Here is a 17,948-nt window from a genome sequence, read left to right as displayed (position 1 = left end):
GATTACAGTTTTATACCGGAATTACCGCTGTGACCTGTAACTGACTATAGTGGTAATATGAAGGTGGGACAGGCTTTTGTCCTGAAACATGGAGGAACTGCCTTGATACACGTTATTATCTCCCCCAGTGTTTCCTCTTCTTATCTCCAGTAAATTGTATTTTACATGGAATTTTCTATGATTTTACATCGGTTCATCTTCTTTCCATTCAGGTTCCTACAATATAGGATCCGCTCAGCGTATATCTCCTATATAAGATCATTCTCCTGATTGACCATCAAGGATGGATAAGGATGGGGACAAGATGGCAGAGAGTATAATAAATCTCACCCTAGAGATCCTCCTCCGGCTTACTGGAGAGGTGAGAGATTCTGATGATGTCACGTTACATCATCTTCTCTGTTAGTAACAGATGGACATGACTGGAGAGGTGAGGGACTCTGGAGATGTATGGAGTAATATTTATTACTGTGTCTCTCCATAACCAGGAATACACAGTAGTGAAGAAGACCTCTAGTGAGCATTGTCAGGCCCTGGTATCTGAAGGACGGGGAGGAATCCGGAGCCCAATATCCAGGCCGACACCTCACATCCCGATACATGAGAAAGTCAACAGGGAGAAGATCCTAGAGCTCACCAACAAGATCATTGAGCTGCTGACTGGAGAGGTGACATCGCTGGGAATGCCGGGACATTATACAGTAACACTATGAAGGGATCTGGGTGATGACTGTATCATTCTGTTGTCAGGTTCCTATAAGGTGTCAGGATGTCGCCATTTATTTCTCCATGGAGGAGTCTGAGTATTTAGAAGGACACAAAGATCTGTACAAGAACATTATGATGGAGGATCACCAGCCACCAAGTAAGACATGACTAAATACACGCATTCTATCACTAGTTATATGTAAGAAATTAATTGTCACCGTATGTTTTTCCTACAGTTAAAGAGAGAACAACTCCCAGTCTTCTTCTACAGGATGAGAGAACAACTCCCAGTTCTCTTCTACAGGATGAGAGATGTCCTAGTCCTCTTCTACAGGATGGTTCAGAAGAACATCAAAGCATTCCATATGATGATCAGATTGATGGAAATAAGGTCTCATGAAAGGTTCCCTATGATGTGTAGAAGTGCTGTGAAGATCTTGTGTTCAGTCTTTGTCACAGTCCCTCAGGTGACTGATGTCAGGAAATCAAGGAGATTGGCTGAGCTTGGAGGAATCTAACAGCCTCCTTGATTTCTCTTGATTCAGTGTTGATAGGGTTAATGACCACTTCCCTTTTCTCAGCTGTTGCTCAGTGGTCCTCACTTCTACCCTTTATAGTCTGACCCACCCTTCTGACTATTCGGTAGATAGTTAATTTGGGTTTGGCTGAGCTGGTGTGAGTTTCTCTGGTGTTCCTGCTTGTCCGTCTCTACAGAAGTTAAGTGTCGCGTTTGTATGTGTTTAGGGTTATATTCCCTGTTTGTATCTGGGCCTGAGACAGAGACTTCCATTCATCCATCTGGGGAGGAATGGGTTGTCTCTGGTCCTAACCTTTTCCAGGGCCTAATAGGGATATAAAGGCCTAGTAATCTGCATATGAATATTCCTAGCTTCAGGGTCTATTCATATTGATAGATAGTTAGGGCCCGGATTAGGGTTGTCTAGGAGGTGACCTGTTTCTTCTCTAGTTTCCAGACCCTGTTACTGTTCCCCTTCCCTTTTGTGTTCAGTGTGGAGTCGTCGTCGTCGTCCCCCCCCCCCCCCCCCCCCCGACTGATCGTGACCGTCTTGTTTTATAAACCAGTATTATATGTTTTATCCTTGTATAATGAGAAAGGTAGAGATGGCAGGATTACAGCTCACTATAGACCTTGCATGTTGTCTGGATCTTCTCACAGTTTTCTGGTCTGTAGAGACTGTTGGTGGTAATAAGGAATCAACTAGATGCATATATACAGGAGACCTGCAGATATTTTTGGGTCAAAAATGAAACATGGCACATGTAGATACACTGTGTTCCTTGAACAGATTTGACATGGTTCTGCTCCAAAGTGTGTAATATAAGTGGCCCCCCCCCCCTTCCCTCTAACTTTATTGCCTGTACAGGGATTTGGACTTTGTTGCAGGGGAACCACTAGGCTGCTGCACTTGAAGTAGTTTCTGTGCAGGTGACTGGGGACCTATGGGGTCAGAATATGTGCAGTCCGATAAATGGTCTGTTGTCAGGACAAGCAGCTCAGGATCAGAACGGAGATCAGGCAAGGGTCAGATCAGGCAGCAAAGTGTCCAATCTAGAAGTCGGGCAAAAGTCTGTACACAGAACAGGCAAGCAAGCTTTGCATGAAACTAGCATACTAGAACCTATTGATCAGGCTCCTTTCCATGGCTTGTAGAGATCAGAGTGCATGCATGTCGGCCCTATAAGAGCCAGAGATAGTGTGTGCACACATGACCTATGGGCAGAGAAGGTCATTATTGGCCGGAAGCAGGCCTCAGCTTGTGTGGGAGGACAGCGTTATTCCAGCAGCCGAGACCACTGGGAAAGGAGAGAGGGATGTCTGTGAGACTGGACCACCGGAGCCCTAAAGCTATGGAGCAGGTAAACCAGGCAGCAGGCGTGCCCACCAGCAGGAAGGAGAGGAGCTATAGGCATGGACCGCTGCCATAGCAGATAACTCTGCTGTCATTTCATCACTTATTGTCATTGTAATTAATGATCTTTTCTGGTCACATCAAACCTTCCACACGACTTCTCCATCAGTCTGCTGACTTTTACCATTTCTGTTTCACAGCTTTTAAATCTGGGTAAAGATCTGAACAATATTAAGGCTGAAGATACATATGTGAGGGGTGATGAGCAGATTATAGAGGACATTCCCACCGATAACCACCCAGGTGAGTAGTAACCACTACATAAAGCAGAGAAGACTCTCAGATTCTGCTCCTTCACTGGCTACTGATGACTCCTTGTATAGTCAGGTAGTTGTGGCAGTTTGGGGGTCACATATTGTACTTTCCGACAGGTTTTCCTTTATTAGCACACAATTGTTACCGATACCAGGTGTCCCACAGTATTGATCAGAAGGTTGGGGTTATCACCCATTCTTATAACTTCTATGAACCCTCTTTTCGGTAGTACTTAGAGGATTTACTGACACTTCAGAATTTTTCTGGGAATAGGAAAAGCCTTATGGTAGAGCCGAAATAAAAAGAGCCACCATTGAACAGTAGCAGCTGCCTGTCTGACCATAAAGATTTCACAATGTTCTGCCCTAAAGAAGTAATCATAGGAGGACAAATCCCCAGTGGTTAGTGACCGCTTGCCGGCCATTCTGCTCACCCCTTCTTGCTAAAGACTTCAATGCTATACCCCACTCTCCCCAGGGGCTCTGACCAATCCCAGTATATGGGGCCCCAAAATATCTCATGGCAGCTGTTAAATGGTCCCCTTGTTGACACCTCAGATAGCACATATATACACGTGCAGTCAGCGCTGGGATTAAATCTCCTGCACCTGCAATCTAACAGGAGCAGGTCGGGTCCCGGCTGACAGATACAGCAGGGACCCTGAGGTCTATTACCGCTTCTGCCTTCGCCTGTGCCGGCAGGACAGCGCTGTACAAGCGCATGGTGGAGGGAGCAGAGCCACAGTCTCTGTTAGTCCTGTGACCGCCAGGGGTGTCTGGAGCAGAGCTTCAGGGTCTAAGGAGACCCTGATCAGCACTGCCTGTGTGTCATGCCCCCATAGGGGGCTGTTTTCTCCTGTAACTGGGGCTCCTGTGGATGCCCCAGTTACTGTGTAAACAGTGAAAAAAAAGGTTAAAAAAAAGTCATAAGACTCGCTTTTGTTCCCCCAAAAGTGGGGGGAAAATGGCAGTGTGTCTTATGGGAGGAATGCTGCCATTTTTACTCTGCTAACACTGATACATCCCCAGCCGCAATGCTGCACAGCGCGGCCTGCGATGTATCAGCGGGGAGGGAGGAGGGGCTGGAGGCCGGCAACTGCTGTTAGAATCGCAGCTGGGCCCGGTGCAGTCACTGTACTCTATTACACAGGGCCCCGCTCACAGCAGTATTCATATGTAAAGTGTGCGCAATCCTCTGTGGTAGCGCAATCCACGTAGTACTCACTATGAACCTGGCCGGTCACTCACTTCGTCATGCATATGTTCCTCCCACTTTATTAATGAAGCAGGCGGAGCATGCGCGTGATGAAGTGTGACCGGCCAGCCTGCCTGCTAGTATGGGAGTTTAATAGTGAGAACTACATGGATTGCGCTACAGCAGAGGATTGCCTACACTTTACATATGAATACTGCTGTGTGCAGGACCCGGTGTAATAGAGTACAGTGACTGCACCGGGCCCAGCTGCGATTTCAACACCAGTTCCCGGCCTCCACCCCCTGTATTGGGGGTCACTATTTACACAGGGACACTGTTATGGGGGGGATCTGTGGATGACACATATATAGCTTCATCCACAGATGTCCCCCATAGCGGTGCTTCATCCACAGATGTCCCCCATAGCGGTGCTTCATCCACAGATGTCCCCCATAGCGGTGCTTCATCCACAGATGTCCCCCATAGCGGTGCTTCATCCACAGATGCCCCCCATAGCGGTGCTTCATCCACAGATGTCCCCCATAGCGGTGCCTTATCCACAGATGCCCCCCATAGCGGTGCTTCATCCACAGATGCCCCCCATAGCGGTGCTTCATCCACAGATGCCCCCCATAGCGGTGCTCCATCCACGATGCCCCCCATAGCGGTGCTCCATCCACAGATGCCCCCCATAGCGGTGCTCCATCCACAGATGCCCCCCATAGCGGTGCTCCATCCACAGATGCCCCCCATAGCGGTGTTCCATCCACAGATGCCCCCCATAGCGGTGCTCCATCCACAGATGCCCCCCATAGCGGTGCTCCATCCACAGATGCCCCCCATAGCGGTGCTCCATCCACAGATGCCCCCCATAGCGGTGCTCCATCCACAGATGCCCCCCATAGCGGTGCTCCATCCACAGATCCCCCCCATAGCGGTGCTCCATCCACAGATGCCCCCCATAGCGGTGCTCCATCCACAGATGCCCCCCATAGCGGTGCTCCATCCACAGATGCCCCCCATAGCGGTGCTCCATCCACAGATGCCCCCCATAGCGGTGCTCCATCCACAGATGCCCCCCATAGCGGTGCTCCATCCACAGATGCCCCCCATAGCGGTTCTCCATCCACAGATGCCCCCCATAGCGGTGCTCCATCCACAGATGCCCCCCATAGCGGTGCTCCATCCACAGATGCTCCCCATAGCGGTGCTCCATCCACAGATGCCCCCCATAGCGGTGCTCCATCCACAGATGCCCCCCATAGCGGTGCTCCATCCACAGATGCCCCCCATAGCGGTGCTCCATCCACAGATGCCCCCCATAGCGGTGCTCCATCCACAGATGCCCCCCATAGCGGTGCTCCATCCACAGATGCCCCCATAGCGGTGCTCCATCCACAGATGCCCCCCATAGCGGTGCTCCATCCACAGATGCCCCCCATAGCGGTGCTCCATCCACAGATGCCCCCCATAGCGGTGCTCCATCCACAGATGCCCCCCATAGCGGTGCTCCATCCACAGATGCCCCCCATAGCGGTGCTTCATCCACAGATGCCCCCCATAGCGGTGCTTCATCCACAGATGCCCCCCATAGCGGTGCTCCATCCACGATGCCCCCCACAGATGCCCCCCATAGCGGTGCTCCATCCACAGATGCCCCCCATAGCGGTGCTCCATCCACAGATGCCCCCCATAGCGGTGCTCCATCCACAGATGCCCCCCATAGCGGTGCTCCATCCACAGATGCCCCCCATAGCGGTGCTCCATCCACAGACCACCATTAGTGCAAAACCCACCAAAAGCACAGGTGCTTCTTATGGGCAGGTGCGTCTTAAAGGGCTAAAAATGCGGTAAGTAAAAAAAAAAATCATAAAAAATAAAAAAATCATTTCAAATGCAGTCGCTAACAGAAACTGTCACCATAGTCTCTCCGTTCTCTCCAATCTATACATGTTATATATGAAAACGATCGTCACAAAATAGGAAACCCATTGCAATAATTAATTTGGGTCAGTTTTAATATCTAAGAAATAAAAAGATATAATTTAAAAAAGTACTTTTTAATAATAATTAGCGGTTTTCCTCCAAATGAAACCTAAAAAAAAACAAAAGCTTAAAAAAAAAAAAAAAAAACATTCTAATAAAGTCCTAAGTGTCAAGAGAAAAAAAAAAATCCCAATATCCATATCCATATCCCAAACAAATAAAAAAGCAACGGTCACTAAACTACCACGTGTACAAAATCACAAAATCACAAAAAGTTACCTGGATATTCAGGCCTTTTTTGGGCCTGGTCATGAAAGGGCTAATGATGGAGCCTCTGATCTTTCGTGGTTCTTGATGTGTCTACTCCACTGCAGCTCGTGCTTTGCGGTTAGATGCCGGATCATGCAGGTGGTGCTCGGGTTGAGAACATTTATGCCTCGCTTCAGGCTCTGATTGCACAGCATGCAAACCACCCATGTCCTGTCGACAGCACAGTGCCTGAAGAACTGCCACACCAGGGAACTCCTTTGCGCCTGCTTTGGTGTGCTATGTCTCTTGGCACGTTGGGCAGTATCAGGCGTAGTGGATGGGGGACGGCCGCTCTGCTTTTGCACCCTGCTACCTCTTTTGTTGTGTATATAAAAAGGTCTCGTCTGCACTGGATTTGTGCGGCGAGCCGATGGACATAAGGCGCAAATCACAACCCAAACTTGAATGCGAGGTTTTTTATTGAAAAGACGACGCGTTTCGGGGTACTCAAGACCCCTTTATCAAGTCTGTATCCTTGGCACCGTGAACCCGCTGGTGGACTCTCCTGAAGAGTCCTTTCAGAAGGAATACTGGTCAGCGCTGGGAATTGTGGCTGAAGAGTGTCCTGCTGTAGCGGCGCTGCTGTGCTCGCTGCACGTGTGGCTGGCGCCGTGTGCCCCCCTCCTCTTCCTCCGAACTGTACACGTCACTGGCATGACCTGGATGTCATATGAGGTCTAGAACCTCATCTTCCACCCACTCCTCACCCCTGCCCTCCTGGCCGGTCTGCACACTGCAGGAAGCCCCAGCAGTTGACACCTGTGTTTCGTCATCAGAGATGTGCTGAGGGGATTCTCCCACATCCTCATCCTCACATAAGTGGTTGGGAATCAGTGCACTTAATCTCTGTCACTTCTGGGGCAGGGCTAGGTGGATGGCAGTGGCGTACTGCCAATATAGGCAGCCCACGCTATTGCTATGGGGCCCGCGGCACAGAGGGGCCCGGAGCGCATGGAAGGCCCCGCCCCCTACGTCTTCTCTGCACAAGACAGAGACAGTTTATTCCTATATGGGGCAGTGAGGCGGCCCGCCCACTTCTGTTCTCCCTCCTCTGGCTCTAACCCAGCCCCCCCACCCCCACCGTGACCCCTCCCTGTCTGACCTCCGCTCCATGATCCGGGCTGCGGGCTCCCTCCCTCCCAGGCACTGCGTAAAGATCCTGCTGCTGATTGGCCAGTGTATCGCTGGCAGGCAGCAGGAGCAGAGCAGGCACACACAGAGGTGCGCACCCGGCGACTGGCAGTTATCCTTTGCGTCTGCATTCACCTGTTGCCCGCCATCTGCCTCATCAGCCAATGAGTGCAGCCCCCCGGCCCAGACTGAAGGACCTCTCCAGACCGGAACACAGAACCCGGCTGCGGCTAGAACACAGTAGTGACAGACAGACAGACTTAATAAAAAGTTCATATATGGTTGGAATGGATATGGGTATTCTTGATGGGGGGAGGGCAGCAGCAAGCAGTGTTTTTTTTTTGGGGGGGGGGGGGGGGACCTGTAGGCTCATAGAGGACTTAGAAGGACAGTGTACTTTCCTCCTACTCCTCCACACTGTACCCCTGAGTCCTCTATGAGCCTACAGGGCCCTCCACAGCACATCAGTCACCTTGCAGGGGGGGGGGAGAAATATGATTGGTGGCTGTGTGCACACTCAGCATCAAGGAGTTAAAGGGGTTATCCAACCCCTATAATGCCCGGGCACCTTACTTACCTCACCGGCACCCGCATTGCTCCTGATGCCCACACAGCCGCCACTGCCTCCCTCCCGTCACGCAGATGAAAACATCCAGCGACATGGGGGGCAGTCAATAGCAGGTCACGATGGGAACGAGCCTCCCTAGCATCGCGGGTGACGCTAGGGAGGCTCATTTCCAATGCGTCCTGCTATTGGCTGCACCTCCCGATTGGGCATAAGTATTATCTGTATGCGGTGCCTGGGCATTTTGGGGGGCATAATAGGGGTTAGATAGCCCATTTAACCCTTAGTATACCGGAGTTTCTTTCATTCTTGCATTTTCTTTTTTCTTCCCTATCTTCCTTGAGCCATTACTTTTTTATTTTTCCATTAACTTAGATGTATGAGGGCTTATTTTTTGCGGGAGAAGTTGTACTTTAATATGGCATGCAATGTAGTGGGAAGCTGGCAAAAAAATTCCAAATGGGGTGGAATTTGAAAAAAAAAAAATTCCCTTTGTGGCAAAACTGACCTGTGCCCTTCATTCTCTGGGTAGTTTTTATTAATACCATTTTGGAGTGTGTGTGACTTTATCACATTGTATAACTTTTTGGGGGTAAGAGAAGTGATGAAAAAATGGCGCTGGTAGCAAAGTGTTAGGATGTGGGGGATGGGCTATGTCAGTGGACACAGACAGGAGGAGCGATATGTATGCGGGCTCCTGCCCTGCACTCGTTCAGCTGTGCTCGCATACATATCGCGCCCTGTGTCCACTGTCCTGTACCCACTCTGCTAAAGCCTGACATAGCCCATCTATGCCCGGCTTTACCAAAGCAGACAGGCGGGAGCAGTGATGTGTGCAGCCCCAGTGAGATCCTTACTCCCATACAGCACTGTCATATCAGCAGTGTATGAGAGTACGGATGTATACATTTCTTTATTGGCAAATAGGGGTGTGGCAGGGGAGAAGACAGGAGGTAGGATGGGCCAGGGGTGGGTAGTGGGCCCAATTCAGATTCTTGCTATGGGGCCTAGTGATTTCTATGTATGCCCCTGGTGGATGGCCCACGAAAACCCTGCCAGCAGAGTCATCAAAAAGCATAAGTGACTGCTGCATGACTTGGGGCACAGACTGCTTGGCTGATGTGCAAGGGTTTGAGGTGGAAGACGGATGCCTGTGGATTTTATATCCATGTCACGGATGCAAAAGAGGTAACATAGTTTATAAGGCTGAAAAAAAGACATCTATCCATCCAGTTCAGCCTGTTATCCTGCAAGTTGATCCAGAGGAAGGCAAAAAAGCCCTGTGAGGTAGCAGCCAATTTTCCTCACTTTAGGGGAAGAAATTGCTTCCAGACTCCAATTAGGCAATCAGAATAACACCCTGGATCAACAACCCATCTGTAGTAGCTATAGCCTATAATATTATTACACTCCAGAAATACATCCAGGCCCCTTTTGAACTCTTTTAGTAAACTCACCATCACCACCTCCTCAGGCAGAGAGTTCCATAGTCTCACTGCTCTTACCGTAAAGAATCCTCTTCTATGTTTGTGTACAAACCTTCTTTCCTCCAGACGCATAGGATGTCCCCTTGTCACAGTCCTGGGGATAAATAGATGATGGGAAAGCTCTCTGTACTGACCCCTGATATATTTATACATAGCTATTAGATCTCTCCTGAGTCGTCTTTTTTCTAAAGTGAATAACCCTAATTTTGATAATCTTTCAGGGTACTGAACCCTGTCCAGCTCTGTCTGCCTTGTTCACAGGAGCCCAGAACTGTACACAGTACTCCATGTGTGGTCTGACTAGTGATGTGTAAAGTGGTAGGATTATGTTCTCCTCACTGGCATCTATGCCCCTTTTGATGCAACCCATTATCTTATTGGCCTTGGCAGCAGCTGCCTGACACTGGTTTCTATAGCTTAGTTGGCGGTTCACCAAATTCCTAGGTCCTTTTCCATGTCAGTGTTACCCAGTGTTTTACCATTTAGTATGTACTAGTGACTTGCATTATTCCTTCCAATGTGCATAACCTTACATTTGTCATTGTTAAACCTCATCTGCCACTTCTCTGCCCAAGCCTCCAATCTATCCAGATCCCTCTGTAGCAGTATATTGTCCTCTTCTGTGTTAATTACTTTACACAGTTTAGTGTCATCTGCAAAAATGTATATTTTACTATGCAAGCCTTCTACAAGATCAATAATAAATATATTGAAGAGAATAGGGCCTAATACTCACCCCTGTAATACCCCACTAGTGACAGTGACCTAATCTGAGTATGTACCGTTAATAACCACCCTCTGTTTTCTAGCACTGAGCCAGTTACTTACCCACATACATTTTCCCCCAGTCCAAGCATTCTCACTTTATATACTAACCTTTTATGTGAAACAGTATTAAATGCTTTGGAGAAGTCCAGATATACGACATCCATTGATTCGCCTTCTTATAGAAACTGATTAAATTAGTTTGACATGACCGATCCCTCATGAAGCCATGCTATGGCGTTATTTGCTTATTTTCATTGAGGTGCTCCAAGATAGCATCTCTTAGAAAACCTTCAAACATTTGACCCACAACAGATGTTAAACTTACCGGCCTATAGTTTCCGGGCTCTGTTTTTGGACCCTTTTTGAATATTGGCACCACATTTGCTATGCAATCCTGTGGAACACTCCCTGTCATTAGAGTCCCTAAATATCAGAAATAAGGGTCTGGCTATGACATTACTTAATTCTCTTAGGATACGGGGATGTATGCCAATCTTTTTAAGACGCTGCTGTACTTCTTCCTGGGTCAGACAAGGCACTTTTAATAGGGAATTTACTTTTACATTCTGCATTTCATCTGACAGTTTATTTTCTTAACTTGCTTTCTCCTCATCGCTCTCTGCAACTCCCCCTCATTACTCTGTATGTGACGTGCCAGAGGCCCAAGGCAAACCTCCGGGATGTCAGGCAAACAGGACACAGGCAAAACAGACCAAGGACCCACAGAGAACTTTATTACAAGTGTAATAAAAGCACATGACAGTAAGCAGGTAGGCAATAATGGTAGAACTACCACAAAACCAAGTGCACAGGCAGACCACAGGCAAAACACGGAGAGCCAGTGAGCCTCGTTCTTCTCAGAGCACCTGGTGGTGGGGATAAACTGGGCCGAGGGCTCACTGGTCGCACCTCCAGGAAAGGTCCTAGTACCCATGGCTCCTAACTGCAGAGAACCAGTCTGGTGAAACCACCAGCGGAACAGGACTGAACTAAAACCCATGCAAACAAAGGACATGGAAGGGACAAGAAGACAAACGGGAACCAGCACAGAAGCAGATTCCTGGACCCCAAGCGGCATGGAAGCATGGATGTCTCGGGCAGAGCTGCACACAGACTAGAGATTATCACCAACAAGAGATTCCCCCTCCAGGGAACATGGGGACCGTCTCATGAAGGCAGGACACACATGGGACAGGAGCAGTAAGGCACTGCAGGACTGACATGGGACGGAATAGATCAGAAGCAGTAGGTACTGCCAGGCTAGACACAGAACAGGCAGGAACGGAAGCAGTTAAGCACTGCCAAGCTATCATATGCACTTAAGCACTGCTGGGCTACACCTCATACAGGACAGGTACAAAACATCATAGAACAGGTAACCACAGCATCATACAGGACAGGTATAGAACAGACAAGGCAAAACATCAAACACCAAAGAACAGGAACCACAACAACATACCAGGCGACGCCACGCAAAAGGGCAGATAGCCAAAAAAAACTGGGTCAGCAGCAAGGGGCTACATCCAGTATGGCACAAAAAAGACTGACCCCAAGCCCCACAGCTCACAGATGGATATAGCTGGATAACGAGAGCACCTGATTAGCCACACCCAGGACCAGACCAGGGAATGTTAACCCCATCAGACCAGGAGTAACAGAACATATAGGCTGCAGTACAGAAAAGCATCCATACAAAGCCATGTTCACACACAAGTCCGCAGCAAGCACACATCGCAGAACCAGCATGCATGGGGTACCCACAGCCAGTACACAAAGCGCATGCAGCCAGCCTGCACGGCACAAGAGACATGAGCCACAGAGCTGCAGACACAGGAATCCACAAACACAGGCTACAGTTCACACAAGACACCACAGCCAGTACGCAGTCCCAAGCAACCAGCATACACAGGTTTCAGCCTGCAGCCAGTACGCAAGTGAGCATGCAGCCAGCCCACACTGGCCAAAACTGTCACCGCACCGTGACACTGTAAAGCGCCGACACCTTCAGATTTATACTTTTTACCATTTATATAATTGAAGAACATTTCAGGGTTAGTTTTACTCTCTTTGGCAATTAATCTCTCGGTCTCTAGTTTGGCTGTTTTTATTTGTCTTTTACATATTCAATTTTTTTCCTTAGTTTTTCAATGCTTCCTCGCTATCCTCCTGTTTTAGTGATTTAAATGCTTTCTTTTTGTCATTTATTGCTTTCTTTACAATTCTATTTATCCACATTGTTGTTTTTTTTCTTGTTCCTTAACCTGTTATTACCATAAGGTCTGTACCGCTCACAATTAGATTTTAGGATGTTTTTAAAAATATCCCATTTTGTGGCTGTATTTTTATTTTTGAGGACTGTTTCCCAGTTAGTTAGGCCTATAGCGTCTCTTAGTTGGATAAATTTAGCTTTTTTTTTGTATTTTGGTTCCTCCCTGAAATAACACTCTTTTAAATGACAATTGGAAGGTTATTAGTTTATGGTCACTGTTTCCCAGGTGTCCCCCAACCTGCACATCTGTTGTTCTGTCAGGTCTGTTGCTTAATACTAAGTCCAGTGTGGCCGTCCCTCTTGTCGGGTCCTGAACCAGTTGGAAAAAGTTATTGTCTTTGGTTATTGCTAAAAACCTGTTTCCTTTATGAGGTTTCAGTTTCCCAGTCTATATCTGGGTAGTTGACCTCATTATGATTTGCCGCCTCGTCTATTTTGTTTAGAAGAAGATTTTCTGTGGACTCTGGTATATTAGGTGGCTTATAATACACTCCTACTAGTATTTTATTATTGTTCCCTCCACCCCCCATGTATTTCTACCCACAGTGACTCCACATGTTCATGTCCCTCACTTATATCTTCCTGGAGTGTGGGCTTTAGACAGGACTTTACATAAAGGCAGACCCCCTCCCACTCTCGTTTTTGATGATCCTTTTTAAAGAGACTGTAACCCTGTACATTAACCGCCCAGTCATAGCTATCATCCAGCCATTCAGTTATTCCCACTATGTCATAGTCCTCCTCACACATCACTAATTCCAGTTCCCCAGTTTTATTAGTCAGGCTTCTGGCATTAGTATACATACAATTAAGAGGTTTATATATATTTTTTTACCCTACACCTGTGATGGCTAACCTCCGGCACTCCAGCTGTGGTAAAACGACGACTCCCAAGATGCACACTTGCTTGGCTGTTCTTAGAACTCCATAGAAATGAATAGAGCGTGCTGGGAGTCGTAGTTTCACCACAGCTGGAGTGCCAGAGGTTAGCCATCACTGCCCTACACCTTTCCTTCTGAACTGTTCTAGTCTCTCCTTCCATTCCTTCCCCAGGTCTCTATCTGCACTATCTTCCCCTCCTATAATGTAATTACCCTCCCACCCCCAGTCCCTAGTTTAAACACTCCTCCAACCTTCTAGCCATCTTCTCCCCCAAAACAGCTGCCATTTCCCCATTAAGGTGCAGCCCATCCCTACTATAGAGCCTGTAGCCGACAGAGAAGTCGGCCCAGTTCTCCAGGAACCCAAACCCGTCCTTTCTACACCAGTTCTTGAGCCACTTGTTAACCTCCCTAATCTCCAGCTGCCTTTCTTGTGTGGCTCGTGGCACAGACATTATTTTGGAAAACACTACCTTTTGAGGTCCTTGCCCTAAACTTGTTACCTAAATCCCTAATAATTCCCTAAAAAGGTCTCTCCACCTACCTCCTAACTTTGTCATTGGTTCCGATATGGACCATGATTGCAGGATCTTCTCCAGCCCCTCTCATTAATCTGTCAACCCGATCCGCGATGTGTCAAACTCAAGCTCCAGAAAGACAACACACCATTCGACTATCCCAGTCTTTGTGACAGATTGCCCTATCTGTACCCCCCTAATAATTGAGTCTCCCACTACCAGCAACGGTCTGGCCTGCCCTGCTCTCCTGGTCCCCTGGTCCCCTGCTTACTGGAGCTGACATTTCCCTGACTGGCAGAGGAAGTGTCTGGCTGCAGCAGGGTTCTCCCTGAACTGAAATCCCCCCTCATCTGTCAATCTTGCAAACTTGTTGGGGTGTGTCAGATCAGGGCTAGCCTCCCTGGCACTCCTCCCTCTACCTCTACCGCGCAATATAACAGTTACCCAGCTAGCTACCTCATTTTTCTGATCCTCCATACAACCACCACCCTGCACATCTACCCCATAAAGTGCCTGCTCAGTGAGCTGCAAACTCTGTTCCACATTACCAACGCTTCTCAGTGTTGAAACTTGCCCGGTTAGATACACGATGTGCGATTCCAAATGGGTAATTTGCTCACATTTTGAACAAAGATATGCACCCTCAAACGGCTGTTCCAGGACTGCATACATTATACAAGATGTGCACTGGACTGCGCTGTCAATAATGGAACTCATACTGAATGGGGATTATGCAAGAAAAGAGAAAAAATACAATACAGTGCAGTGATAATAATCTAACTTACTGTAGTCCCCTCCTAAAGTCCCTGAATCTGAAGTCACGTAATCTAAAATCACACACTTAATACAAACACACACTGGAAATCAAACATGTGGACGCTCACAAGCTCGAGTTGTTTGTCTGCTTGTATAAGTGCAGTTCCCAAACAGCTTCAAACCAGACTGCTTTATTTCCTCTGGATTGAAAGGACTGAGCTGCTCTCCAAGACTGGCTATTTAACTTCTCCTAATTAGATAGCCACACCCTAATTACTCACCTATGCAACACCCTTTTTTTTATTTTTTATCACAGTATACTTTATAGAGGTACTTTATAGAATGTGTCGGCAGATAAGAACCATTTGGCCCATCTAGTCTGCCCAATATACTGAATACTATTAATAGCCCTTGGCCCTATCTTATATGAAGGATGGCCTTATGCCTATCCCATGCATGCTTAAACTCCTTCACTGTATTTGCAGCTACCACTTCTGCAGGAAGGCTATTCCATGCATCCACTACTCTCTCAGTAAAGTAATACTTCCTGATATTACTTTTAAACCTTTGCCCCTCTAATTTAAAACTATGTCCTCTTGTAGCAGTTTTTCTTCTTTTAAATATTCTCTCCTCTTTTTACCTTTATGTACTTAAACGTTTCTATCATCTCCCCTCTGTCTCGTCTTTCTTCCAAGCTATACATGTTAAGGTCCTTTAATCTTTCCTGGTAAGTTTAATCCTGCAATCCATGTACTAGTTTAGTAGCTCTTCTCTGAACTCTCTCCAAAGTATCAATATCCTTCTGGAGATATGGTCTCCAGTACTGAGTACAATACTCCAAATGAGGTCTCACTAGTGCTCTGTAGAGTGACATGAGCACCTCCCTCTTTCTTCTGGTAATGCCTCTCCCTATACACCCAAGCATTCTGCTAGCATTTCCTGCTGCTCTATGACATTGTCTGCCTACCGTTAAGTCTTCTGAAGTAATGACCCCTAAATCCCTTTCCTCAGATACTGAGGTTAGGACTGTATCACAGATTTTATATTCTGCTCTTGGGTTTTTACGCCCCAGGTGCATTATCTTGCACTTATCAACATTAAATTTTAGTTGCCAGATTTTTGACCATTCCTCTAGTTTTCCTAAATCCTTTTCCATTTGGTGTATCCCTTCAGGAACATCAACCCTGTTACAAATCTTTGTGTCATCAGCAAAAAGACACACCTTACCATCGAGGCCTTCTGCAATTTTGCTGATAAAGATATTAAACAATATGGGTCCCAGAACAGATCCCTGAGGTACCCCACTGGTAACAAGACCATGGTCTGAATATACTCCATTGACTACAACCCTCTGTTGTCTGTCCTAATCCGATCAACAATATGGGAGTCCAAGCCCAAAGACTGCAATTTATTAATAAGCCTTCTATGTGAGACAGTATCAAAAGCCTTACTAAAGTCTAGATAAGCGATGTCTACTGCACCTCTGCCATCTATTATTTTAGTCACCCAATCAAAAAAATCCAGAAGATTAGTTTGACATGATCTCCCTGAAGTAAACCCATGTTTTTCATCTTTCAATCCATGGGATATTAGATGTTCCACAATCCTCTCCTTAAGTATGGTTTCCATTAATTTCCCCACTATTGATGTCAGGCTTACTGGCCTATAGTTGCCCGATTCCTCCCTACTACCTTTCTTGTGAATGGGCACAACATTTGCTAATTTCCAATCTTCTGGGATGACTCCTGTTGCCAGTGATTGGTTAAATAAATCTGTTAATGGTTTTGCTAGTTCACCGCTGAGCTCTTTTAATAGCTTTGGGTGTATCCCATCAGGCCCCTGTGACTTATTTGTATTGATTTTAGACAGCTGACTTAGAACCTCTTCCTCTGTAAAGACACATGCATCAAAAGATTCATTAGTCTTCTTTCCTAACTGAGGTCCTTTTCCTTCATTTTCCTTTGTAAAAACTGAACAGAAGTATTCATTGAGGCAGTCAGCTAGTTCTTTATCTTCTATATACCTTCCTTCTTTTGTTTTTAATTAGTTAATTCCTTGTTTTAGTTTCCTTTTTTCATTTATTTATCTGAAGAATGCCTTATCGCCTTTTTTCACTGACTGAGCTAATTTCTCATTTAGAGTCATCATACGATTGTTGGCCGGCGACTTTTTCACAAAGTGAAAGCGGGACAACGAAACCAAAGTCCGCCCAGTCAAGCGACCATTCGTTCCAGCAGCTCCCGCTGACAACTCACAGTAAGATATTGCTGTTTTAGATACTGTAGCCACGTGGGACGCCACTGTGAGCGCAGATCGCACAGCATTACTTTTCCTACTATAGACTGGTGTTACATTACACCGTTGAATTCAAATATAGCATTACGGTCAGCATTATCCACATTTATTCCTTGACGCAATATATGGGAGAAGATATTACAGTGATTGTTATGTGACATGTAGAAACTATTCAGCCTCTATGTCCTAGGATTTGACAACCAACATTGGACACTATACCATTGCTCTATATATTGGTTCAGCACAACTGCACTTTATGTTGTTTATTGTTGCTATATGTAATCTACTCAGCATCGCTATTTATGAATATTTATTAATATCCATTTTTGTATTATTTATTCTATTGGTCTTACATGTTATCTATGTCCAGACAATTTTTTAATAGTTAAACTACCCAGGTGTTTGAACTATCCAGGTGTTTGCTCTGCTATATTGTCCTACAGATGAGTGCTCAGCCATAACTTATACTATATCCCATTACTGTTTTGACCGGGTGAGTTATTAGGGCTTTGCAGCACCCACTCCATAGTTACTAACAGGGTGAGCCACCATTTTCCTTCATTTTTTCACCTAATTTCTCTTCTGCCTGTGCTTTAGGAGCTCTTATAACTTGTTTGGCCTCTCTCTGCTTAATCTTATAAATTTGCCTGTCATCCTCGTTTATTTTTTTTTGTTGTTTTTTTAATATAATTACTAAATGCTATCTTTTTGTTTTTAATGATTTTGGCCACTTCTGTTGAGTACCACAGTGGTCTCTTCCTTTTTTTGCTTTTACTGACAAGCCTAAGGCAATTATCTGTTGCCTTCAATAGTTCCACTTTTAAGTAGTCCCATTTCTCCTGGACTCCATTGAAACTGTTCCAATCTGATAGGGACTCGTATACCACTAATCTAA

The 17,948-nt window shown here is 46.5% G+C and overlaps 2 protein-coding genes across 2 annotated transcripts in view; both read left to right on the top strand.

The window, feature by feature from the left end:
* LOC120999334 (zinc finger protein 436-like) overlaps positions 1-17,948 on the top strand; it is a 580,871-nt gene that overhangs the window by 548,732 nt on the left and 14,191 nt on the right. The window contains exons 6-7 of the mRNA XM_040430202.1: positions 2,780-2,882; positions 16,898-17,014. Coding sequence (XP_040286136.1) covers positions 2,780-2,882; positions 16,898-17,014 — 220 coding nt within the window. The remainder of the gene's footprint in view (positions 1-2,779; positions 2,883-16,897; positions 17,015-17,948) is intronic.
* On the top strand, positions 282-762 carry LOC120999554 (oocyte zinc finger protein XlCOF29-like). The gene is made up of 2 exons (XM_040430529.1): positions 282-361; positions 489-762. The coding sequence occupies exons 1-2, from the start codon at positions 284-286 to the stop codon at positions 711-713; spliced, it is 303 nt and encodes a 100-aa protein (XP_040286463.1). The 5' UTR covers positions 282-283; the 3' UTR covers positions 714-762.

The sequence above is a fragment of the Bufo bufo genome, chromosome 4 (genome assembly GCF_905171765.1).
Source record: "Bufo bufo chromosome 4, aBufBuf1.1, whole genome shotgun sequence".
In the NCBI taxonomy this organism is placed as follows: Eukaryota; Metazoa; Chordata; class Amphibia; order Anura; family Bufonidae; genus Bufo; species Bufo bufo.
Note: the sequence above shows the minus strand (reverse complement) of the source record. Positions and strands in the feature narration are given on the sequence as shown.